The sequence below is a fragment of the Narcine bancroftii genome, chromosome 9 (genome assembly GCF_036971445.1).
Source record: "Narcine bancroftii isolate sNarBan1 chromosome 9, sNarBan1.hap1, whole genome shotgun sequence".
NCBI classification, from domain to species: domain Eukaryota; kingdom Metazoa; phylum Chordata; class Chondrichthyes; order Torpediniformes; family Narcinidae; genus Narcine; species Narcine bancroftii.
Window position 1 is genome coordinate 46,874,473 of NC_091477.1, and position 26,148 is coordinate 46,900,620.

The 26,148-nt window shown below is 40.4% G+C and overlaps 1 protein-coding gene across 15 annotated transcripts in view; it reads right to left on the minus strand.

The window, feature by feature from the left end:
• tcerg1b (transcription elongation regulator 1b (CA150)) overlaps positions 1-26,148 on the minus strand; it is a 106,681-nt gene that overhangs the window by 76,296 nt on the left and 4,237 nt on the right. For all 15 annotated transcript variants that reach the window (XM_069898984.1, XM_069898977.1, XM_069898982.1 and 12 more), the window contains exon 2: positions 14,629-14,857. In XM_069898984.1, the coding sequence (XP_069755085.1) occupies positions 14,629-14,856 (228 nt within the window). In that variant the 5' untranslated portion in view covers position 14,857. The remainder of the gene's footprint in view (positions 1-14,628; positions 14,858-26,148) is intronic.

The following is a 26,148-nucleotide window of genomic DNA, read 5'->3' on the forward strand; positions in this document are numbered from 1 at the left end:
CCACCAGCGTTGTCTCCGCTCCATCCTCAACATCCATTGGAGCGCTCACACCCCTAACGTCGAGGTACTCGAGATGGCAGAGGTCGACAGCATCGAGTCCACGCTGCTGAAGATCCAGCTGCGCTGGATGGGTCACGTCTCCAGAATGGAGGACCATCGCCTTCCCAAGATCGTATTATATGGCGAGCTCTCCACTGGCCACCGTGACAGAGGTGCACCAAAGAAAAGGTACAAGGACTGCCTAAAGAAATCTCTTGGTGCCTACCACATTGACCACCGCCAGTGGGCTGATAACGCCTCAAACCGTGCATCTTGGCGCCTCACAGTTTGGCGGGCAGCAGCCTCCTTTGAAGAAGACCGCAGAGCCCACCTCACTGACAAAAGGCAAAGGAGGAAAAACCCAACACCCAACCCCAACCAACCAATTTTCCCTTGCAACCGCTGCAATCGTGTCTGCCTGTCCCGCATCGGACTGGTCAGCCACAAACGAGCCTGCAGCTGACGTGGACTTTTTACCCCCTCCATAAATCTTCGTCCGCGAAGCCAAGCCAAAGAAAGAATACATTCTTGGAGGGATGTCCTCTAACTATATTGTCAATATAAGGGGTGAGTGGTCCGATAATATTCTAGCTTTATATTCTGTTTTCCTAACTCTGTCTTATAGCCATTTCATACTTTGTTTATCTTTCCTTTCCGTTTCCTCATCATCACCTTTCCTTCTTATCCATTTCTGCTTTCTTTTTTGAACACTTTATAAGACAACATTTCTAAAACATCAAACATTTCCCTTATTCTATCTAAAATTTCTTTAACCCCACTATCCCCTCCCCTTCCTGAGTTGCCCTTTATCCCTTGTCGGGCAACCACATCTCCCCTCTCCATTTGGATTTGCGAATTCACTCGCAAGCTTCAACTGATTTCGCAGTGACCGTAACTCCTCCCCACCAGAAAGATTTTAATTTTCATATACAACAAAGGTCACTCTCTTAATTCCCTCCTTACTTCCTCTCTTCCCTTTCTTTGTCTTATTAATTCTTATCTATACTCTATATATTTTCTTTTAAATATGGATACACTCATGTACACACATATATACATACACACACACACACCCATATACACACATACATTTAGTTCGTGGTCATTTTTGTTCTCGTTACGTATCTTCCTCTCTCTGTCTGTTTTGTAGTTGTTCTGCAAATTTTCTTGCTTCCTCCGGATCCGAGAATAGTCTGTTTTGCTGCCCTGGAATAACTATTTTAAGTACCGCTGGGTACTCTAGCATAAATTTATATCCTTTTTTCCATAGGATCACTTTTGCTGTATTAAACTCCTTCCTCTTCTTCAGGAGTTCAAAACTTATATCTGGATAGAAAAAATTTTTTTGACCTTTGTATTCCAGTGGTTTTTTGTCTTTTCTTATTTTCTTCATTGCTTTCTCCAATATATTTTCTCTTGTTGTATATCTTAGGAATTTTACTAAAATGGATCTTGGTTTTTGTTGTGGTTGTGGTTTAGGGGCTAATGTTCTATGTGCCCTTTCTATTTCCATTTCTTCCTGTAATTCTGGTCTTCCTAGGACCCTGGGGATCCAATCTTTTATAAATTCTCTCATATTCTTGCCTTCTTCATCTTCCTTAAGGCCCACTATCTTTATATTATTTCTTCTATTATAATTTTCCATTATATCTATCTTCTGAGCTAACAGCTCTTGTGTCTCTTTAACTTTTTTATTAGATTCTTCTAATTTCTCTTTTAGTCCTCTACTTCCATTTCTACGGCTGTTTCTCGTTCTTCCACCTTGTCCACTCTTTTTCCTATATCTGACATGACCATCTCTAATCTATTCATTTTTTCTTCTGTACTTTTTATTCTTCTTTTTATTTCACTAAATTCTTGTGATTGCCATTCTTTTACTGATTCCATATATTCTTTAAAAAAAAATATATCCATTGTCTTGCCCTTCCCTTCTTCCTCTGGGTTGGTCATCTGTTGTTTCTTTGATTTCTTTTTACTCTTCTTTCTTGTTCTCGTTGTTTTCTATGTTCTCTTCTTGTTGTTGTGCTGTGGCTGTCAATTTCAGCTGTGGAGATCGACTCCTCAGCTGGTTCCCCCCTCCCGTCAGTGTTTTTTTTGTCATGTGCGGTTGCGCACTTTTGCTTGGCTCTGCGAGCCATTTTTGTAGTCCCGAGCTCGGGACTTCGACTGACCTGAGGGAGCGGGCTTCTCTCTCCACAGCGGGCCTCCTTGGACAGGTAAGGCCTTCACCTTCTTCTTCCGATGTCTTTTCTTCTTCTCTTCTTCCTGTTGCTTTCGACTTTTCTTTCTACGTTGCCATTTTCTTCCCACCTTCATTTTCACTTTATTTTAATTTTCGTGTTTGTGCCTTTGCGTTTTCTCTGTTTTTTTTTAAACTTTTGCGGAGAGGGTTGGAGTTCCCCGACCGGCCACTACTCCATCACGTGACTCCCCCCAATTTGGGTGTTTGCCTGATCTTGGCATTCCTGTTGAGGGGCTCAGACCTGAAATGTCAAATGACTATTGCTTTCCAAGAATGCTGCATCACCAGTTGAGTTCCTCCATCACTTTGTGTTGTGATCAACCTTTCCAACCTAAGTCAATTCCTCTTAATTTTAAGATTGTCTACTCAAAGTTATAATTGAGGCGATAAATCATTATTTCTGGATAAATACAGGAAGTGTAATTCAAGGAGGGAATAAATGGGAAGGACAACTGATCATGACAGTGTGGTCACCATGGGGATATACTATGTGCTGGCTCACTTTGCCATGCATCTTAATTATTGAAGGCTGATGAATGTATTGAGATGGCATGGGCGACCTGTTTTCTGAAAGAAATTACGTACTGTATTTCATTTCATTCTCCCAACACGAGAAAGAATTTGGGAGGGAGCAGATTAAGAAATTACAGGAAAAACAAAGGGGAAAAAAAAACCAAGAGTCTCATTCTGAAACCATTTGTGTTCATGACAAAACAATGTATCATCATACATAAAGTGAGACCTCACTGAAAAGTCCATTTTTTGTGTCTGCACTGAAATTTTTTTTTTCTTTTACTGACTAAAAATATCACTTTATTTCTGTCCTTGGATATTTATTATCTATTTTTCACTGTCACTGTATTGTGGTAATTTATACTACTGCAGCTAGTCTATCGAATATACCTGTATGGCTGCAACAAATTCTTATGTTGATTCACTGCACTTGTGTAGATGACAATAAGCTCTCATCAAACATTTCCCAGGCATCTCAATCTCTCCTCATTGGCCAACTCCCTCATGCCCAGAATCAGGGGACTGAAAAACCTTTTGATCCATTAGTTTGATCAGCATTAACTCTTTAATGGTAGCAATTTCATGGAGGCCTTCATCTCCCCTCATATATTGAGCACCATTTTTTTAAGCACTGTTATAGGTTATGTTATACATAAATATGTCTTTAATAGAGATAGATTGTGGGGGTTTAGTGTAGGTCACTTCACTAACAGATACTTACACTTCACATCTCATTTAAAATGCAAGAGCTTTGCTAAAGCTACACATTCAGACGCAAGTGATTTTTGCAAAGACAATGGACCTGATTTGGAAGGAACTTCAGAAGTAGGTGCAAATGGAACACTGTACAGGTAGAGGCTGATAAGATCTTTCAAGGATTGGGTTTGGAGCCCTGCAAGAAGTTTTCTGGTTTTTACAAGCAGAGAAAGAGGAAAAGATCAAACAGGTTTCTCTTAGAGAGAGAGTGAAGTCAGTTCTGTAGTAGCTTTTTGAGGCTGCAACATGACAAGCTGGCAAGTTTGTTGAAAACATCATTTTGAAGAGAGGCTGTGAGTTCTGAGTTCAGCACGTTGAAAGCCCTTGTGATCCTTACAAGAAGAAATGGCTGGCCAGAGTGTTTTTTCTGAAATTAGGGAAACAAGAGAAGCTTTGTGGTGACCTGGGGCACGTTTTTTCAGCAAGACACTGAAGTGACTGATCGGAGGAAATCATTTTGTGTCCAATGAACAACAAATATCTCTCTGAAATGAACAAGAACCTTCCTCAGCAGTAGCCATTTACCTTTAAGCACTATAGCCTGATGTTAATGTTAAATTCTGTGCACAGTATGCCTGATACTCGGAGAAGTGAATGATTGGACTATTAAAGCAAAGAACTTTCCTGAACATATACACATTACATACTCCTGCACTTAGAATTAGAAGGGGGTTAAGTTAGGTTAATAGTAATAAGTTAAAGTTTGAACCAGTTTTTATGTTTAAAGAAAATTAAAAGCAACTTTTGTTTAAGTAACCATTTGTGTTGGTGAATTTTTATTGCTGCTGAGCACATTAGACAAGACTTCCACTGTGATGACAAACATAAAATACAGTGGTTATTCAAGGCCTCGCTCAGTCACTTGGGCATTACCCAAGTTAATTCCCCCTTCTCACCTTCCAGGAGACTGATGTCCACTTTAGGCACCATTTTCCATTTTGAACAATTATAAAAACTTTCACTAGGTTTTTATATTTTGTCCTGGTTTTCTTTCATAAACTACCTTCCCTTTCTTTATTGCTCGTTCAATGGTTCTTTGTTACATTTTAAAGTTTTAATTTCATACCTTCCTTTATTTCCTTAGATATCCAGCGCTGAGTTTTCCCACCCTTACTATCCTTGTTTTTAACTGGAATACACCTTTTTGAGCATTGCAAAAAACATCTTTGATAGGCTTCCACTGTTCTTCAACACTCTCACCATATAGCCTGTCTTCCCAGTCAACATTAGCCAGCTCCTCTCTCATTGCTTGCGGTCTCCTTTTTTGTTTTGGATCAAACCCTCCATCTGTGTGAGAAATTCAGTCACATTGGGATTCCTCTTTCCAAGAGGAACCCAATTCAATGAACATCAATTTTATCTGTCTCATTGCACAGACCAGACCAAAAAAAGCATGTTTCCTTGTAGGTTCTGTAATGAACTGTTCAAGAAAGCAATGGCAGATGCATTCTGTTAACTCTTCCAGGCTGCCTCAACTGACTTGATTCATCCAATTTCTGTGCACTCCTCCCATAACAACTAACATTGCATTCTTACGTGCATCAGATATTTTGTGGTTTATTGCCTGCGCCATTAAATTATTATTTGGTGGCCTATAGACCACTACACTATTTAAAATTTGTTTAAATTAACAATTCCTAATGTCAACCTAGATGCGTTCAACATTCTACTCTTTTGTTATTATATCATCTCATCCTTAAATCTATATAGCAAATTCTGATTTAATTTCACTATGAATGCGAGCCAGTTATAGATATTTTTACCAACAAAATAATGGAAACCAATTTCAGAATGATATTATTGCAGAGTGCATTACTAACACAAAACAGGGAAACAAACAAGGAAAAACTATGACAATTGAATTTCAATGAAGGAAATTAGGTCAACAAATCAGGTTCAAAGAAGGGCATGTCACATGATGACGTGGAGTTAGTAACGTAATCCCTACTCTCCCTGAAAAAGTTTAAAAAGACATTTGGGGTTAAGGGAATTTTAGATGTGGGAATAGTGGAAATATTTTATGTTTTAGAAGTGTTGTCATACAGTGCATTCAAAAAAAGAAAATTGAGAAATGGAAATGGGGAAAAGGGGAAAGGTGGTGGTGAGGAAATAGAAATGAGAGGTAAACAAAGTATGAAATGGCCATGTTGAACTATATGACTATAAATATTAATGGAATACATAACCAAATCAAAAGGAAGAGGCCATTAAATTTACTGAAAAAAGAAAAAAATTGATATAGAATTCGTGCAGGAAACACAATTACCAACTACCAAAATTATTATTGATGCAAAATCAACTAATCCCTTTCGCAATAGATAACCTTTCCTTCAGAGAATGGGAGAGAAAAGGGATCAAAAGAATAGAAAATTTTTCTTAGGAAATAATTTATTATCTTTTGAACAAATGAAGTACAAATATGGTATAACTCACGGTACAATGTTTGCATACCACCAACTGAAAACCTACTTGAAGGACAAATTGGAAAGCAGGCTGAGGTTACCAGAAGGAAGCAGCTTTGAACATGTGATTACAGACACAATAATAATTAAAAGATTTATAACAAACATGTACATCAAACTGCAAGAGAAAGAGAATGATGAAATAAGCTGTAAATCCAAACAAAAGTGGGAACAAGATCTAAACATAAAGATAAGAAATGAAAAATGGGAAAAGCTATGCTCCGGAACTATGAGAAATACAATAAACACGAGGTTACGCATGATACAATATAATTGGTTACACAGGCTATACACCACGCCCCAAAAGTTAAATAAATGGGACCCAACAGTATCAGATAAATGTTTTCTCTGTAAGAAGGAAATGGGAACAACAGTACATGTAATTTGGGCATGTGGGAAAGTGGAAAACTTTTGGGAAGATCTAAATCATGTATTAAATAAATATCACAAAAAGCAACATACCAAAAAATCCAGAGATCTTTCTTCTAAGTAATATAAGAAGGAACGAGGCCTCGATTTGGTTGAAGCACAAAAAAAATTTATTATGATACCCTTAGCTGTAGCAAAAAAATGTATAATGTACCTGGAAATCAGAAGAGAGCCTGAAAGTACAGCAATGGTACATAGAAATGAATAAATGTATTTCATTGGAAAAAATAACATAATTTAAGAAATAATGTCACAGTTTTCAAACAAATTTGGGAACCGTACATGGAACACAACAGAGAGGGCCTACTGTGGACCTCCACCCCCTAAAATGACAGAATGAGAAGATGAAATGAACTGACCCAGTGTGTAAAAGTAGATGACACAATTTTCTTGTTTATTTTCATTGTGTGATGACATTGTTTAATGGGTTTAATGTATTGTATATGTTGAATGTTTAGTGGGTGGGGAGGGGGGTGGAAAGGAGGGAGGGAAGGGAGGGGGGAAAAAAGTAGAGAAAATGTCACTGTATATTCAAGAGGGAAATGTTTGTGCGTATTTTGGTTAATATAGTTCATAATGTGAAATATATTTTAAAAATAAAAAAAACATTTAAAAAGAGTAAAAAAATACAGTTTAAAAGTTTAAAAGCAGAGTGAAATAAACCATTGGAAGAGTTGGAGAAAAGAACAGGATGCCACCAAAGAAGGAAAACCTTGTTATTACAGCACTGGAGCTGGAAAAAGAAAAGGACAAGGAGAAAGAAATAAGAACTACCTCTAAGAAGGAGCCTGGAGCTGTTCAGAAGCTGGTCCTCTGTCGTGAATGCCAGGGAGCTGGGGTGACCCTGATCCCTTTTGGTAAAGAAACTTTACTATTGACTTTGGAGGTCAAAGTGTATATGGGTAATCTGCACCAGTCTCTGGAAGAATCATTGCAAAAGACTCAAAGTCATATCTGATAAAGTGACAGAAACTAGAGATGTGACTGGTCAGGTGCAGAATACCATAAAGCAAATGTTTAAGAAAGTAGAAGCTATAAAAGAAAGAATAATAGGAAATGAATTTGAAATACAGCAATTAAAAGATCAGGTGAAAAATTTACAAGCAGAGTCAAAAATAATGAAGGAGCATTTTAGTCAGAAGATGGACACTTTGGAAAATTACAGAAGAAGAAATAGCATCAATATCATGGCTAATGTGATTTATGGTGTGAAAAATAAAAAAATTAAAAAAAAAAAAAAAAAAGATTGTGGGGCTAAGAGAAGGTGATGAAGGTCAGGATATGAAGATGGATACCAAATATTGGGAATGGAAGAATTTAAAGGAGACATTGAAATTGAAAGAGCATCGAGCTTTAAGACCAAAACCACAAGAAGGTCAAAACCCTCATCCAATATTGGTTAATTTCCTTCGCTATGAGGTGAGAAAGTGTTGGAATTAGCAGCAAAGAAAGCAAAAGCAAGACAAGCCCCAATGATCTACAATGGAAACAAGATCTTCTTTTACCCGGATACAAGTTTTGAACTGAAAGTGAAAGGAATTTAATGTAGTTAAAAATGTTTTGTGGAAGAAGGGATATGCATTTGTTTTGAGATATGCTGCTGTATTGAAAATTTGTCTTGATGATAAGCATAAAATTTCTTCAGATCCTGACGAAACCAAAGCTTTTACTGAATCTTTGCCTGCTAAGATGGGAACTAAGGGGTATCCTGCTAAGTTGGAAAGTAAGGGGTGAGGAGGTATATGGTTTGGTTTGACAGTAAAACTGGAAGATTATATGATTATTTGACTTTTCTTCAATTATAAGGGTAGGGAGTTAAGATAATATTAATAGATAGTTCAGTAGCTGAAAATATATGTTGAAGCTAGCTAGTACAAAATTCAGGGGGGGGGGGGGGTGTTGGGCAAGGAAATGTTTGTTGGCTGCCACTGAATCATGTGTGCAGGTGTAGGCTGGACTACCACTCCTATAAATAATGGCGATAAAAAGAGTATGTTTTTCTCGTGCACCCTTTTTGAGGTTTTCTATCGTTTCGTGTTTCTTACCTTTTCAACTTTCCACAGATTTATTGGTATAATAGATCTAATAAAGTACAATGTCCTTATTATGTTAAAGGGGAATTTGGAGGATGAAGGTTGGATGAGTAGGGGTTAATTTGACTGAAAATGATTGGTAAGATTAACTTTAAGAGTTTTAATATTAATGGGATACAAAATCAAATAAAATGTAAAAATAATTTAAAAATATAGATATAGCTTTCTTTTTAAAACAAGAAACATTAGTGGAGAAGGAATTAGATAAATTACAAAGGCATAGGGTGGGTAAAGGAGTGGGAGCCTCATTTAATTCAAAGACATGAGGAGTTGCAACATTGATAAATAAAAAATCTAACAGTAAAAATGTTAAATGTAGAAAAGATCATGGCAAGAAGGTAATGTTATGGTAGAATGTCAAATATATTCAGAAAATTGGACCTTGTTGAATTTTATATGCTCCTAGTGTCGAAGATAGTAAATTTATGCAACTTTTTAATGAACCTGTCAAATGCCAATGGTAAAAGTTTGATGGGAGATTTTAATTTGACTTTAAATTCAAAAATGGATAGATCGGGAAAATTCATAGGAGATAGTAAAGTGTCTAAAGAAGTAAAAGAATTCATGGTAGATATGGGATTGATAGATATTTGGAGGAAAATGCATATGAATGATAGAAATTATTCATTTTATTCTTTCCAGCTAAGACATATGCTGAATTGACAATTTTTATAGGCAGCTCAAGTTCAATCTAGAGTACAATAGGTAGGATATTTGCCATGCACTCTCTCGGACTATTTCTCTTTGTTATTGTCAATAGTATCTGAGGAAGAAAAAAATTAGTGGATATAGGTGGAGATTAAACAAGGTTAGGTCAGATACAGCAATGAGCTCTCTGAACCCTTCTCCATTAACAATGGCGTGAAGCAAGGCTGCGTTCTCGCACCAACCCTCTTTTCAATCTTCTTCAGCATGATGCTGAACCAAGCCATGAAAGACCTCAACAATGAAGATGCTGTTTACATCCGGTACCGCACGGATGGCAGTCTCTTCAATCTGAGGCGCCTGCAAGCTCACACCAAGACACAAGAGCAACTTGTCCATGAACTACTCTTTGCAGACGATGCCGCTTTAGTTGCCCATTCAGAGCCAGCTCTTCAGCGCTTGACTTGCTGTTTTGCGGAAACTGCCAAAATGTTTGGCCTGGAAGTCAGCCTGAAGAAAACGGAGGTCCTCCATCAGCCAGCTCCCCACCATGACTACCATCCCCCCCACATCTCCATCGGGCACACAAAACTCAAAACGGTCAACCAGTTTACCTATCTCGGCTGCACCATTTCATCAGATGCAAGGATCGACAACGAGATAGACAACAGACTCGCCAAGGCAAATAGCGCCTTTGGAAGACTACATAAAAGAGTCTGGAAAAACAACCAACTGAAAAACCTCACAAAGATAAGCGTATACAGAGCCGTTGTCATACCCACACTCCTGTTCGGCTCATGGGTCCTCTACCTGCATCACCTACGGCTCCTAGAACGCTTCCACCAGCGTTGTCTCCGCTCCATCCTCAACATTCATTGGAGCGACTTCATCCCTAACATCGAAGTACTCGAGATGGCAGAGGCCGACAGCATCGAGTCCACGCTGCTGAAGATCCAGTTGCGCTGGGTGGGTCACGTCTCCAGAATGGAGGACCATCGCCTTCTGTTAGGTCTGCTTTGTTCATGAATGAGTGAGACAAACACCAGGCTGAGTCGAAATCAGGGTTCTTTGTTCTTTATTACCGGATTGTAACACTTGCGACTAACAAAGTTAGTCGGAGAATGCATTCTGCCGTTATCAGCAAAATGGTGATTTTTTATACCCTTGGATACATGCTTAGAACATCATCATATCATTACTTGTCCAATGACTAAAACTGTTGCTATCCTTTCCCTGCTAGCTTCCTGCCTCTCAATCCATCAATGTCTCTCTTATCTTGTAAGTACAAGGATGCATTCTGTTACTCCTTAGTACTGGGTGACTCCTTCTCCGGTCCCATCTCATGATGTTTTACCTAACAGGAGTACAAGGACACCTCCCCTTCTTGTTACTGCCCTGTACAGGGTAACTCCCTACACATTCCCATCTCATGATGTTTTACCTTACACTTCCCAAGATCGTGTTATATGGCGAGCTCTCCACTGGCCACCGTGACAGAGGTGCACCAAAGAAGAGGTACAAGGACTGCCTAAAGAAATCTCTTGGTGCCTGCCACATTGACCACCGCCAGTGGGCTGATATCGCCTTAAACTGTGCATCTTGGCGCCTCACAGTTCAGCGGGCAGCAACCTCCTTTGAAGAAGACCGCAGAGCCCACCTCACTGACAAAAGACAAAGGAGGAAAAACCCAACACCCAACCCCAACCAACCAATTTTCCCCTGCAACCGTGTCTGCCTGTCCCGCATCGGACTTGTCAGCCACAAACGAGCCTGCAGCTGACGTGGACATTTACCCCCTCCATAAATCTTCGTCCGCGAAGCCAAGCCAAAGAAATAAGGTATTGTTCAAAAGGAAAGATTTTTTTGATTCTGTAAGAAAACAAATTAAGCTTATTATGGAAAATAATAGATATGGTAAAGATTAAATTTGTTATATGGGATACTTTAAAGGCATATTTAAGAGGACAAATAATTAGTTATATGGTAAAATTTAAAAAGGAGTATTTAAAGGAAGATCAATTAGAAAAGGAAATAACTGATTTAGAGAAAACAATACAAATTAGTCCTAACGAGGAAAGGAAGAAATTAATGGTAATAGGATGCAAATATATAGAGTTGAAAGAGATATTTTGCAAACTAAACAAAGGTATTATGAACTGGGAGAAAGAGCTCATAAGGTGTTGACATGGCCATTAAAGAAAGAACAGGTATCTAGGACTATAGTAGCAATGAAAGACAAGAATGATCAGATGGTTTATAAATCGAAGGAAATAAATGAAAATTTTAAAGTTTTTTGAGAAGTTATACAAGTCTGAGTTAAAACAAGATTAAAGTAAAATCGAGCAATATTTGCAACAAATTCAATTACCAAATTTGTGTGGAGAGGAAAGAATGATCCAATTCCTTTACAGAAGCTGAGATATAGGTTCTAAAAACATTACAAAATAATAAAGCACCAGGAGGAGATGGTTTTCCAGTTGAATTTTATAAGGAATTTAAGGAACTGTTGGTGCCAATCCTTAAAGAGATATTAGATTAAATAAGAGAAGTAAATGATGTTCCAGAATCCTTTAAAATGGCATTGATAACAGTAATACCAAAAAAGGGGAAAGATCCATTACAAACAGCTTCATATAAATCAATACCTTTGTTAAATGTATATGATAAAATTGTTTCCAAATTGTATGGTTGATACTTCTAAAATTGATTAATATGGGGGTTTATTACAAAAAGAAAGGCAGCAGATAATATTGTGAGATTTTCAAGTTTGATAAATGTGGCTCAAAGAAAAAGGAAAGCTTCAGCAGTAGCAGCTATTTAGATGCAGAAAAAAAGCATTTGATAGATTAGAATAGGACTTTCCATTTAAGGTGTCTGGATTTCCTGAGACATTTATAAAAGGAATAAAAGTATGGTATAATGAACCAAAGGCAAAATGTTGGGTTTGATTAGATTATGAAGGTCTTCAAGGCAGGGTTTCCCACTTTCACCATTCTGATTTGTATTGGCAATATAACCGTTAGCTGAAGTAATTCAAGGGGATGAAGAAATTACAGGTTTTGAGATAGGAGACAAAGTTCATAAAATTAGTCTTTTTTCAGGCAATGTCATAGTATACTTGACTAAACACGAAACTTCATTGAATCGACTAAATGAAAGATTAACAGAATATGGATTAGTTTCAGGATACAAGATTACTGTGGATTAAAGTAAAATGATGCCAATGATAAATGTAGATTATACACAATGTAAAATTTAAATGGCAAAGTGAGGGGGTTAAATATTTGGGGAAATATTTGTAAAAATTGATTTATTTACCACTTTTAAAAAGATTGGAGGAAGATTTAAACAGATGGAAGGAATGAGCAATAATGTTATAGGATGGGTGAATTGTGTCAAAATTAATATTTTTCCTAGAATTCAATACTTATTTCAAAAAATACCAATTCAGGTGCCCGAAATGTTTTTTTAGACGATTAAGTAAGAATATTAGGGTTTTTATGGAGAGGAAAATCGGCAAGGATAAGTATAGAAAAGATGACATGGAAGAAAGATCAAGGAGGTTTGAGATTATTATTTAAGTTATTATAATAATATAGGTGAAGAAAATCCAGACGAAATATTATATAAATGGAAATATTAATTTTTTTAAAGGTAGAAGTACCAATTTTGGTACCAATTTTGTTTCAAATATGGAAATGAGATACATGTGGAAAGAGGTATAAGGAATTATCAGTTGGCTCAATTGACTTTAAACCAAAATGGACTCAAAATACAAAGCAAATGGTGAAAAAGTTAAACATCCAAAATCCAAGGATATATGTTAAATCCTCAGCTTCATTATGTGAAGGACAATCACACAAAATAAATTTAAAGGATGTTGGCAATGAAAAGCATATTCAATGTACAATTCGACCCTTGAAAAACAAAAAAAAACTGACTGCGACAAATTTTCATTGAGATTTTTATTGATTCAGCTTAAAACTCGCTTCATTGCGAGTTAGATTGTGTCGATGGACTCTCCATGATAGCATCACCTCCAGCCAACACCCAGCAGATCTATCCACATGATTTGGGGTGGGTGGGGGGCGGGGGGGTTTCGATGTACATGCTGGTCAATGGCCCATCTCAGGCATTGTGATCTTTGGGGGTCAATTTATACACTGGTCAATGGGAAAACTCAGGCATCCAGAAAATGGGGTTGACTTATACACCAAAATATGCGGTAACTACTCACATTGCTTGTAAATTAAGATGAATTGAAAGGAAAAATATGTCAAAAAGAAAAATTATTCCAAATTTGCTGACCATGTTTTCTCATTTATTGAGAAAAAAGGCCAGTTTTATCTGTTTAACTGAGTACAGGAATAGTTTTCTGATCTACAAATAGTGCCATATCTTTTTCCTGTACCAGAGCATGCAGAACAGGTATTGCCCTCTTGAGACATTTCCACTTCATACACAACTAACCACTTCTGTACAAGGGTGGCAAATGCATTTGCGCACTAGGTCCTCTCTTGGTTGGCAATACTTCAGTCTAGAAATGTGTTGAGAGGTGCAAAAGGGAAAATAGCCAGCTTGGAGAACAAACAGTTTGCTGGATATTTGGACATTAAAGGAGATTGTGAAGTGGACCATTAATGTCTGAGGTGAGAAATAACATTCACACCACAAAACCTGCAGGAAATAACTCGATAGAGTATTCAGTCACTTCTATCAACAGTACATTCTCCACTGTATGAAGGCAAGCCACCAATCAAACAACTTAACATCAACTCAGACAAACAAGCCTCAAAACCTTCAATCAATCCTCCTTCACCAGATATTAAAAAAGGCAAGGAGTTCAAACTGCAGAATCCAGCTGATTCAAACAATACACAAGACCAAAAAAGATTTAAAAGATCCATAAAACCCATGAGCAACAGGATATTTACTTGAAGATTGGGCTGGATTTTAAGTTTTCTTTTTAAAGATGACCATCTGCCTCAAAGAATAATTCCATTTTCTTTTCTTTCCATTATTAAGTGGAGGCTCAACATTCACACTAACCATTATACCTGTGGAACCTCATTTCAAGTTGCCAAGCTTCATTCATGAACCAATGGATAAAGATGGACACCAAATAGCCTACAAAGCCCAATTTGACTCTTTCCACATCTTAACTGTTTTTAGAAGATCTTCAAACAACAACCACAAGTGAGATTCTTAAATTATGTTACCTCCTTACAAGTAGAATTCCGATGAACTGAAATTTACTCACTGGGAAAACAGTTCCTAAAATATCAAATCACTGCCTTAAAATAAAATCATCTGATCTATGGTGGTTTTAAACATAACTTGAAAGATTAGATATTCAACTAAAATAGAACAATGTGGGGAAAAAAAATCTTTAAATACAGGACACAGTGGAAAGAAAATATTCATCATTACTTCTTCCTTTTGTACCTACCTGCAAATGTGGTGGAGCCATGGGTGGTGGCATTCCTCCTGGGGGTGGTGGAATTGGTGGCATACTGGGATCAAATGGTGGCCGTCCAAATGGAGGACGAGGTGGTGGTCCCCTCATCATGGCAAAGGGGGGTGGTGGTGGACGCACATGAAGAGGGGGTGGTCCCCGGAGCATTGCATTGGTTGGAGGAGCAGGGCCACGAAATCTTAATGCTTGCTGATGTGCCATCCTATGAAAAGGCATAAAATATGAATAAACATGACCACCACAGCAGTATCTTCAAAGCAAATTTTTATCTATAACGTTTTCACATTATTTGTTCTTTTTCTGTATTGCTTCCATATCCATCAACCAACTTCAGATAGCTTGACATCAAGCTGCTCTTCAATGCAGTGATCATTGGCTTTTAATCTGATATTTTACCATATTTAATGGCATTTAAGACCATTTCTTCCCCCCTCCCCCCATTTCAGCAGGTAATATTTTTTTAGTGTATTTACAGGTAAACATTTAATGTTATTGAAATATGTAGCTACAGTTCAGCAGAAAAAAACTTAGACAAAACATTCAACTGGGTCAACAGGAAAAAAAATCTTTTTTAATAATACTGCTGTAATTTACAAGAGAAATCAAAAGCAGCCTAGCTATAGCAAAAATCATTTAATAAAAACAAATTGCTGCTGTCTGTCCCCATGCTGGTCCCACTACCCCGCTCTCTCCTGAGGTGGGGGAGGCAGTGGGATCAGTGTGGGGACTGGTGGTGGTGAGAAGGCTGATAGGATCAGTGTGTGGGCTGATAGCAGGCCGTCGGAAGAGAGTGGGACTCGTGCAGGGACCGGCAGCAGTCCACCGGGAGAGAGCAAGGCAGCAGGACCAGTGGGAGAGAGTAGTGTAGTTGGTCCAGTGCGGGGATTGAGAGTAGGCCACCAGGAGAGTCTCCCAACAGCCTGCTAACAATGATCCCACCACCCTTCACCCCCGACAGCCCGCACCAGCCCCCAATGACAGATGCTAGTGAGCCAGGCAGCGACGATGATCAATGTCAGCATTACCATTATCATCCTAATTTCAACTTCACATACAAGACCCGGGGAATATTTTTGAGCGATTTTTTTGTGGAAAAATGTGTCTTGTATGCCATAAAATACTGTCATGCAATGATCACATCATCAAGTCATGGATAACTGCTTTGATATTACACAAAAGATATCTCTTATGACTAAGCAGAAATCAGCCTTCAAATCTGGAATCTTGGAATCATGAGGCAAACATACATTCTTTTTTAATATGGAAAGCCCTTTCAGCACAAACACTTATTGTAATCTGAGAGAAATCTTGCTGGACACAGAAACAGTTTTTGCTTTTCCTTTACTGTAAATAGAATTAAGATCCGAAATCTAACATGGACCTGTCAGGAGAAAAAAATTCAATGCGCAACCAAATTTGATAACTGAACATTATAACAAATTACTTGAAATTGCTCAGCAATTTTGCCACAAGGAGTGACAACCAATTTTGGCAATGGGTCCTATTTCGACAATGAGTCATATTTCCTTAGGTAATCTTCACAAGTAGTCCACAAGTCACAAGACCATTCCAACCAAAAAAGTATGTTTGTCAGGAAAGTTAGTCTTTATATAGTCAGCAAGAAAAAAATAATGAACCATGGCTTACTTGGTGAGATCTGTTGCAGCTGGACCAATTTCCTTGAGAATTTCCTATACACCACTTATCAAAAATCAAGAAGAATAAGCCCAATTATCCATCTATACCAAATAATTAGATTATTGGAATTACTCATAGCTTCTCCTCCAGGAAAAACAAGGACTGGTTTGACGAAAACAGCCAGGAAATCCAGGAGCTGCTGGCAAAGAAGCGAGCTGCCCACCAGGCTCACCTTACAAAGCCGTCCTGTCCAGAGAAGAAACAAGCCTTCCGTCGCGCATGCAGCCATCTTCAGCGCAAACTCCGGGAGATCCAAAATGAGTGGTGGACTAGCCTCGCCAAACGAACACAGCTCAGCGCGGACATTGGCGACTTCAGGGGTTTCTACGAGGCTCTAAAGGCTGTGTACGGCCCCTCACCCCAAGTCCAAAGCCCGCTGCGCAGCTCAGACGGCAAAGTCCTCCTCAGCGACAAGATCTCCATCCTCAACCGATGGTCAGAACACTTCCAATCTCTTTTCAGTACCAACCGCTAAGTCCAAGATTCCGCCCTGCTCCAGCTCCCTCAACAGCCCCTAAGGCTAGAGCTGGATGAGGTTCCCACCCTGGATGAGACATATAAGGCAATCGAACAACTGAAAAGTGGCAAAGCAGCAGGTATGGATGGAATCCCCCCAGAAGTCTGGAAGGCTGGCGGCAAAACTCTGCATGCCAAACTGCATGAGTTTTTCAAGCTTTGTTGGGACCAAGGTAAACTGCCTCAGGATCTTCGTGATGCCACCATCATCACCCTGTACAAAAACAAAGGCGAGAAATCAGACTGCTCAAACTACAGGGGAATCACGTTGATCTCCATTGCAGGCAAAATCTTCGCTAGGATTCTACTAAATAGAATAATACCTAGTGTCGCTGAGAATATTCTCCCAGAATCACAGTGCGGCTTTCGCGCAAACAGAGGAACCACTGACATGGTCTTTGCCCTCAGACAGCTCCAAGAAAAGTGCAGAGAACAAAACAAAGGACTCTACATCACCTTTGTTGACCTCACCAAAGTCTTCGACACCGTGAGCAGGAAAGGGCTTTGGCAAATACTAGAGCGCATCGGATGTCCCCCAAAGTTCCTCAACATGATTATCCAACTGCACGAAAACCAACAAGGTCGGGTCAGATACAGCAATGAGCTCTCTGAACCCTTCTCCATTAACAATGGCGTGAAGCAAGGCTGTGTTCTCGCACCAACCCTCTTTTCAATCTTCTTCAGCATGATGCTGAACCAAGCCATGAAAGACCCCAACAATGAAGACGCTGTTTACATCCGGTACCGCACGGATGGCAGTCTCTTCAATCTGAGGCGCCTGCAAGCTCACACCAAGACACAAGAGAAACTTGTCCGTGAACTACTCTTTGCAGATGATGCCGCTTTAGTTGCCCATTCAGAGCCAGCTCTTCAGCGCTTGACGTCCTGCTTTGCGGAAACTGCCAAAATGTTTGGCCTGGAAGTCAGCCTGAAGAAAACTGAGGTCCTCCATCAGCCAGCTCCCCACCATGACTACCAGCCCCCCCACATCTCCATCGGGCACACAAAACTCAAAACGGTCAACCAGTTTACCTATCTCGGCTGCACCATTTCATCAGATGCAAGGATCGACAATGAGATAGACAACAGACTCGCCAAGGCAAATAGCGCCTTTGGAAGACTACACAAAAGAGTCTGGAAAAACAACCAACTGAAAAACCTCACAAAGATAAGCGTATACAGAGCCGTTGTCATACCCACACTCCTGTTCGGCTCCGAATCATGGGTCCTCTACCGGCACCACCTACGGCTCCTAGAACGCTTCCACCAGCGTTGTCTCCGCTCCATCCTCAACATCCATTGGAGCGCTCACACCCCTAACGTCGAGGTACTCGAGATGGCAGAGGTCGACAGCATCGAGTCCACGCTGCTGAAGATCCAGCTGCGCTGGATGGGTCACGTCTCCAGAATGGAGGACCATCGCCTTCCCAAGATCGTATTATATGGCGAGCTCTCCACTGGCCACCGTGACAGAGGTGCACCAAAGAAAAGGTACAAGGACTGCCTAAAGAAATTTCTTGGTGCCTGCCACATTGACCACCGCCAGTGGGCTGATAACGCCTCAAACCGTGCATCTTGGCGCCTCACAGTTTGGCGGGCAGCAGCCTCCTTTGAAGAAGACCACAGAGCCCACCTCACTGACAAAAGGCAAAGGAGGAAAAACCCAACACCCAACCCCAACCAACCAATTTTCCCTTGCAACCGCTGCAATCGTGTCTGCCTGTCCCGCATCGGACTGGTCAGCCACAAACGAGCCTGCAGCTGACGTGGACTTTTTACCCCCTCCATAAATCTTCGTCCGCGAAGCCAAGCCAAAGAAAGAAGAAGAAGACTTATCAAAAATCAAGAAGAATAAGCCCAATTATCCATCTATACCAAATAATTAGATTATTGGAATTACTCATAGCTTATACTTGTAAAACATTTTTATTGTAGTTGTCGGCCTGTGGAAAGGGGGAGGGTGAGTGGGGGTTGCTCCACACAAAGTATTGACGATTATATACCAAATGAACAGAATTAATTTATGAACACAGAACATTGAACTATCACTACAAAACAAAATAAAAAGTCAAAAGTCTGAAGATAAAAAATAGTGGAATGTCAGATTAGGAAAGAAAACATGCAAGGGACCTCAAAAACATTGAATTTCAATTTAAATCAATTAACTACCTTGTTTTCTGGAGATTAATATATCATGTGTTCTTCTACACACCTTAATCTCCAAAATGTATTAATCTCCAAATAACATGGTAGTCTCCCATTCATTCAAGTGCCACAATATTATTTGTTAACACAGCACTAAATTGGAATCCAGTTGAATCAAACCAGTTAAAAAACACCAAAACGCTGGAGGATTTTATGGCAGCTGGTTTATTCAACATCTATAGGTGACAGAAATAGATCGAAGAAGGGCTCAGGCCTGAAACATCAGCAAAGAAAAATTAGAAAAGGCAGAAGCAGTTGTTCCTCCAATTTATGGGTGGTCTCAGTCTGGCAGTACAGGAAGTCCCTGGGTTAAAGATGAGTTCCATTCCCTAGGTCTATCTTTAACTCAAATTTGTATTTAAGTTGGAACAAGTACATATGGTCCTTATTTAGCGACAGGTAATCAATGTTTATCTTAGTATATAGCATATATTTTATCTTTCTATGCATGTAAAACACTTAAAAACTTCCAAATACACTAATCTTAAAAATAAAAATACAGTCCATAATTGGATGATGTAGGAGATGATGATGGAGAGATTGATGGCTACTGTTGGAGAGGATTTGATTTTTGCCATGTGAAACTCTGAGATGGAATCAGCTGTAAAGAAGCATCTATTCATTTCTAGCTGCCTTTAACTCAAGGAGGCAATAATCACTAAAATGTTGGTTCACAAATCACTTGTAAACCTGACGAATAAGAGTACAACACGGTTAATGCATTCCAAGCAAGTTCAGTGCTATGGAAAACTGCACTGTTCAAAGCATTATAACAATGCACTCTAAAGTAATACGTTCTAATGCTATAACAGGGATATAAAAAACTGATTTTTATTGGCTACGTGAACCTCGTTTATTTAAGTAAATATTTGTTTAATGTAGTTTACCCCTAACCCAGGGGTTCCCCTCCATACAAACTGGCATTGTTCAGTGGTTTGGAAACTCGCTGGCCTGCCCCTAACCCTAATGCGTTATAGAATGGCGGAGCCACCCAAGTCAGTAGAAAGGAGCAGGTCATTATACACTTATAGTAAGACCAAGTCTGTGTTATGGTGGGCCTTATAACCTGACTAAAACCTTTTCGACATGTTGTTTTGATGTAGGTAGGGCAACAATTAGCTAAGAACACCTTTGACTGGAATGCATATTTAGAAACAAGTCTGTAATTTTTGGGTGTAGTGGGATCCAAGTTGGGTTTTTTTCAGGAGGGGCTGGACAACAGCACACTTGAAACAAATTGGAACAGTACCAGTAGCCGTGGAACTGTTAATAATGCTAAGTATTATGAGGTGATTTAAATAGCATCAACAATAAAACCACGCTTGAAATGGAAGTTAACGGCATTCTACTTCTAGCCGGCTTATTGGTTCGTAAGTATGAGTTGTATGTAAATTGAATGTTTTTAACCAGGGGGATTGCCTGTACATGAGACCATGGATAGACATGTTGGCAAGGGGATGGGATGGAGAATTGAGATGGATGGCCACTGATATCACAGTCTGTTTCCAGTCTCTCCAATGTAGAGGAGACCACAGCGTGAGCACCAGATGCAGTAGATGAACATGCAGATTCATAAGTGAAATGTTGCTTCACTTGGAAGGACTGTTTAGGGCCCTGAATAGTGATGAAAGAGGAGGTATAGGTGCACATGGTGCATCTCCTGCGGTCACAGGCTAGGTCCCAAAGGGATGATTGGTGGGGAGGGAGGAGTCGACAAAGGAGTCACATTGAAGCCATAAATGCGGAAGGCAGAGAGGGGTATATGTGTCTAGTGGTGGGATCACGTAGTAGGTGGCAGAAATTGCGCAGGATATGTTAGTTGCAGAGGCTGGTGGGGTGGTAGGCAAGGACAAAGTCTATCATGTTTCTCTAACTCAAACCAGCTCCAATACATGCAGAATTAACTTGGAATCTATTTACCTGTATTGGAGTGCATTTACCAAAACTCACTAACAACACTTTCTGTGAAATACAAGAAATATCCAAATTGGATGGCAATGCATTGGTTGACTACTGAGGTTCATTGCTTTCTTTGCAAGCTTAACTGCTTCAATTATCCACAAAAAAAAGCTGATGGAGGAAATCACTGGGTCAGGTATCATTACTGGAAGAAAAACATGTTTGGATTGTAACCTTATTGATAAAGGATTTGATCTGAAACATGGAGAATTCTTTGTCTCCCAGTAGGCCCTTTTATACAGTCAAAAAGCCCGAGTGTAAAAGCCAAGATTCTTTGCCCTTACATCAGGAGACTTACCTCCATGAATGCGCCCTGGCTGGCTCCAAGGAATCAACTGCAATCCCTCTCAGAGGAAGGGCCAGCAGTGGAGTGCTGCACTCCACCGCCTAGCATGATGTAATGCTGTTGCAAGCATCTGGCTAGGGGCAAGCTGATGATGTCACGGTGACTTCCTCAGTCTTTAACCCATCTCACTCACCCCTTTCCCTCCATGACCCCCTCAGGGCAGGTGTGGTCGGCGGAGGCCATCAGGACAGGGAGGGACGGGCCTTCAGGGAGCGGCCTCCAGCACCTCACCGGGCCACTCATCAGTGCCAGTGGCTCAATATGCGGCAGAGCAATGGCCATCTACCCTACCCATAATTCCCCCACGCAACTATAACCGTTCTGGAAAACACAAAGTGGTTCCAGCTGCACAGAGGATCATGGGTAACAAAGTTGACCATTTCTTGGCATGTGTGTATGTCGTCGTGACACTAGTAGCCACACCTCCTGAAAGTCATATAAAAGCCCCAGCCACCTCCAGGCTGAAAGGGGATATAAGAGCAGGTTTTTCTGGGCCTACACAAAAAGGTAAGAAATGCCTTTTCATTTGCTTTTAAGATGGGCTCCATGCAGAGGCTGACTATGAAAAGGCCTAATGATATTCCTTGACCTACTGAGTTCTTCCAATCGACTGATTTTTACAGATTCCAGCACCCACAGTATCTGCTGCAAGACTGACACATAAGTGGAGTACAAGGCTATTGTATTTTGCAGGAGAACATGAACTAAAGAAAAAGAAATGGGAAATAGTTCCAAAGCACAGTACATTTGAGGGCAATTAAATCTAAGGAGAAACTGAAATCTAAATCTTATAACAAGATACAAGTACAAATTTGTGTTCGTATTATTCACTTACTATCGGCCAAGCTTCAAACAAAAAACTAAGTCATTGGAATAGTTCTGAAGGCAATGCCAGTTCTTAGTGGTAAAACATTTTACTTTGGCTTGCAGATTTTTCCAAGGACAGTAACAACCCTTGGTCATTTTAGCCAATCACTCAAAGTTTCTGCATTAGCTGCTGGCAAATTATTTGACAAAACAAAGAGCATGGTTACAGATTAATACTCTGCATGGATACACACAGTTATCCCAGGGAAGCAAGTGGCCAGCAATCAAAACACTGTAATGAGGGATTCACATCACAAGAATCTCCATCCCAGGATCTATATCCTACAACACTGAAAATCACGCAAACCAACATAAACACAATTCTAGAACCTTCCAGATTTCTGCATGTACAATTATAAAATTTGCAAATGAAGCAACTCCACAAGGTCACAAGATAAAGGAACAGAAGTAGGCTCCACAACTCAACCCTCAGCTAAACTGTTCTCGCATCGAGTTCAAATTCTGGCCTTTTCCCCATATCGATACCTTAATTGGATACCTATCAATCTCCTCTTCAAACTCTCCCAATGATCACTTAAAAAGATGGTTCTTTTCAACAATTTTTACTTTGAAGCAAATTCACAGAAAGTTCCAATTCTGATGCATGCAGAAAATTCTAAAGACAGCATATCATTACTGTAAACAAATAAACCAAATGTATTTGGGTAGTGAAGCTTATTTCCTTATCAACCTTGAACTTTTCACAAAGTATTGCAAATAACAAAAATAAGTATAAATAATGTCCTGGATGAAGTTTGACAAATCACTGTATTTTAAGACTCAGCAGATAACAAATATCATTTTGTCCTTGGACAAAATTTCCATTAGATGGTGATAAGGAACAGCAAAAGGTCTGAGTCTCCAACTTAAAAGTACTGAGGTCAAAGATATTACTGCCATAGCTGAACTAAAATAATTCATCCCTGAGTAACAAGGGGTCAAGTAACTGAGGGTCAAAAAGAGAACTAAACTTTCTTTTTCTTTCTTTTCTTCTTTGGCTTGGTTTCGCGGACGAAGATTTATGGAGGGGGTAAAAGTCCACGTCAGCTGCAGGCTCGATTGTGGCTGACAAGTCCGATGCGGGACAGGCAGACACGGTTGCAGCGGTTGCAGGGGAAAATTGGTTGGTTGGGGTTGGGTGTTGGGTTTTTCCTCCTTTGTCTTTTGTCAGTGAGGTGGGCTCTGCGGTCTTCTTCAAAGGAGGTTGCTGCCCGCTGAACTGTGAGGCGCCAAGATGCACAGTTTGAGGCGATATCAGCCTACTGGCGGTGGTCAATGTGGCAGGCACCAAGAGATTTCTTTAGGCAGTCCTTGTACCTCTTCTTTGGTGCACCTCTGTCACGGTGGCCAGTGGAGAGCTCGCCATATAACACGATCTTGGGAAGGCGATGGTCCTCCATTCTGGAGACGTGACCCACCCAGCGCAGCTGGATCTTCAGCAGCGTGGACTCGATGCTGTCGGCCTCTGCCATCTCGAGTACTTCGATGTTAGGGATGAAGTCACTCCAATGAATGTTGAGGATGGAGCGGAGACAACGCTGGTGGAAGTGTTCTAGGAGCCGTAGGTGATGCCGGTAGAGGACCCATGATTTGGAGCCGAACAGGAGTGTGGGTATGACAACGGCTCTGTATATGCTAATCTTTGTGAGGTTTTTCAGTTGGTTGTTTTTCCAGAATCTTTTGTGTAGTCTTCCAAAGGCACTATTTGCCTTGGAGAGTCTGTTGTCTATCTTGTTGTCGATCCTTGCATCTGATGAAATGGTGCATCCGAGATAGGTAAACTGGTTGACCGTTTTGAGTTTTGTGTGCCCGATGGAGATGTGGGGGGGGCTAGTAGTCATGGTGGGGAGCTGGCTGATGGAGGACCTCCGTTTTCTTCAGGCTGACTTCCAGGCCAAACATTTTGGCAGTTTCCACAAAACAGGACGTCAAGCGCTGAAGAGCTGGCTCTGAATGGGCAACTAAAGCGGCATCGTCTGCAAAGAGTAGTTCACGGACAAGTTTCTCTTGTGTCTTGGTGTGAGCTTGCAGGCGCCTCAGATTGAAGAGACTGCCATCCGTGCGGTACCGGATGTAAACAGCGTCTTCATTGTTGAGGTCTTTCATGGCTTGGTTCAGCATCATGCTGAAGAAGATTGAAAAGTGGGTTGGTGCAAGAACGCAGCCTTGCTTCACGCCATTGTTAATGGAGAAGGGTTCAGAGAGCTCACTGCTGTATCTGACCCGACCTTGTTGGTTTTCGTGCAGTTGGATAACCATGTTGAGGAATTTTGGGGGGCATCCAATGCGCTCTAGTATTTGCCAAAGCCCTTTCCTGCTCACGGTGTCGAAGGCTTTGTTGAGGTCAACAAAGGTGATGTAGAGTCCTTTGTTTTGTTCTCTGCACTTTTCTTGGAGCTGTCTGAGGGCAAAGACCATGTCAGTAGTTCCTCTGTTTGCGGCTTGTCATTACAAACACCCTTTTTCAGCAGAGGGACAGCCTGAAAACTACCTGGATGCATCCCCGATCCAAACACTGGCACCTCCTGGACTACGTCCTGGTGCGAGAAAGAGACAAACGAGATGTGCTCCACACTAGGGTCATGCCCAGCACAGAATGTCACACTGACCACTGGCTGGTTCGCTGCAAGCTCAACCTTCACTTCAAGCCAAAGTCCAGGAACAGTAGAGCCCCTAGAAAGAGGTTCAATGTTGGAAACCTGCAGTCAGACAAAGTGAGAGGAAACTTCCAGGCAAACCTCAAAGCAAAGCTCTATGATGCAATCCGCCTCACGGACTCATCCCCTGAAACCCTCTGGGATCAGCTGAAGACTACCATACTGCAATCCACTGAAGAGGTACTGGGCTTCTCCTCCAGGAAAAACAAGGACTGGTTCGACGATAACAGCCAAGAAATTCAGGAGCTGCTGGCAAAGAAGCGAGCTGCCCACCAGGCTCACCTTACAAAGCCGTCCTGTCCAGAGAAGAAACAAGCCTTCCGTCGCGCATGCAGCCATCTTCAGCGCAAACTCCGGGAGATCCAAAATGAGTGGTGGACTAGCCTCGCCAAGCGAACCCAGCTCAGCGCGGACATTGGCGACTTCAGGGGTTTCTACAAGGCTCTAAAGGCTGTGTATGGCCCCTCACCCCGTCCAAAGCCCGCTGCGCAGCTCAGACGGCAAAGTCCTCCTCAGCGACAAGATCTCCATCCTCAACCGATGGTCAGAACACTTCCAATCTCTTTTCAGTGCCAACCGCTCAGTCCAAGATTCCGCCCTGCTATATAGCAAGATATTGGAAACAAATCTTACCATTCTAAAACCATGATTATTATGCAAAAAGATTTTGGCAATTAATTGGCAAAGGGCAAAATTCCACCAATAGCAATATGATATTGATGAATCAGTTTCAGTAATATTGATGGAGATACAAATATTGACCAAGATATTAGGAATAACAGTTTATTTTCAGAAAAAGATTTCAAACCCACTTTAATTATCAGATGACGCTTTGTATAAAAGTTTTATTTGAAAGACTGCAATTGTGACAACATTTGGTCAGAACTGAAAGAGAATGTTAACCTAGATGCTGGATAAATTGCATTTATTATGATTTCCAGTTTCAAAATATCCAAGAGCATTTGCAAACAGTCTGGTACCTTTAGAAACAGTGTCACAGTTTGGGAAACATGGCAGCCAATTGGCAACCTGAAACATTCCAAAAATACCAAAGTGATAAATGACTCATTACGTCCAACAATGAGTTTGTGCAGTACTCAATAAGAACTGCACAAATACATCCAATTTTTGATGGTTTCAAGTTTAGGTGAAAATATCACACACAACTTAATCAGTGAAAATACTGTGGACATATTTGAACTTCCCTTATACAAAAGTTAAATTAGCTCGTATTTATTGTAATAC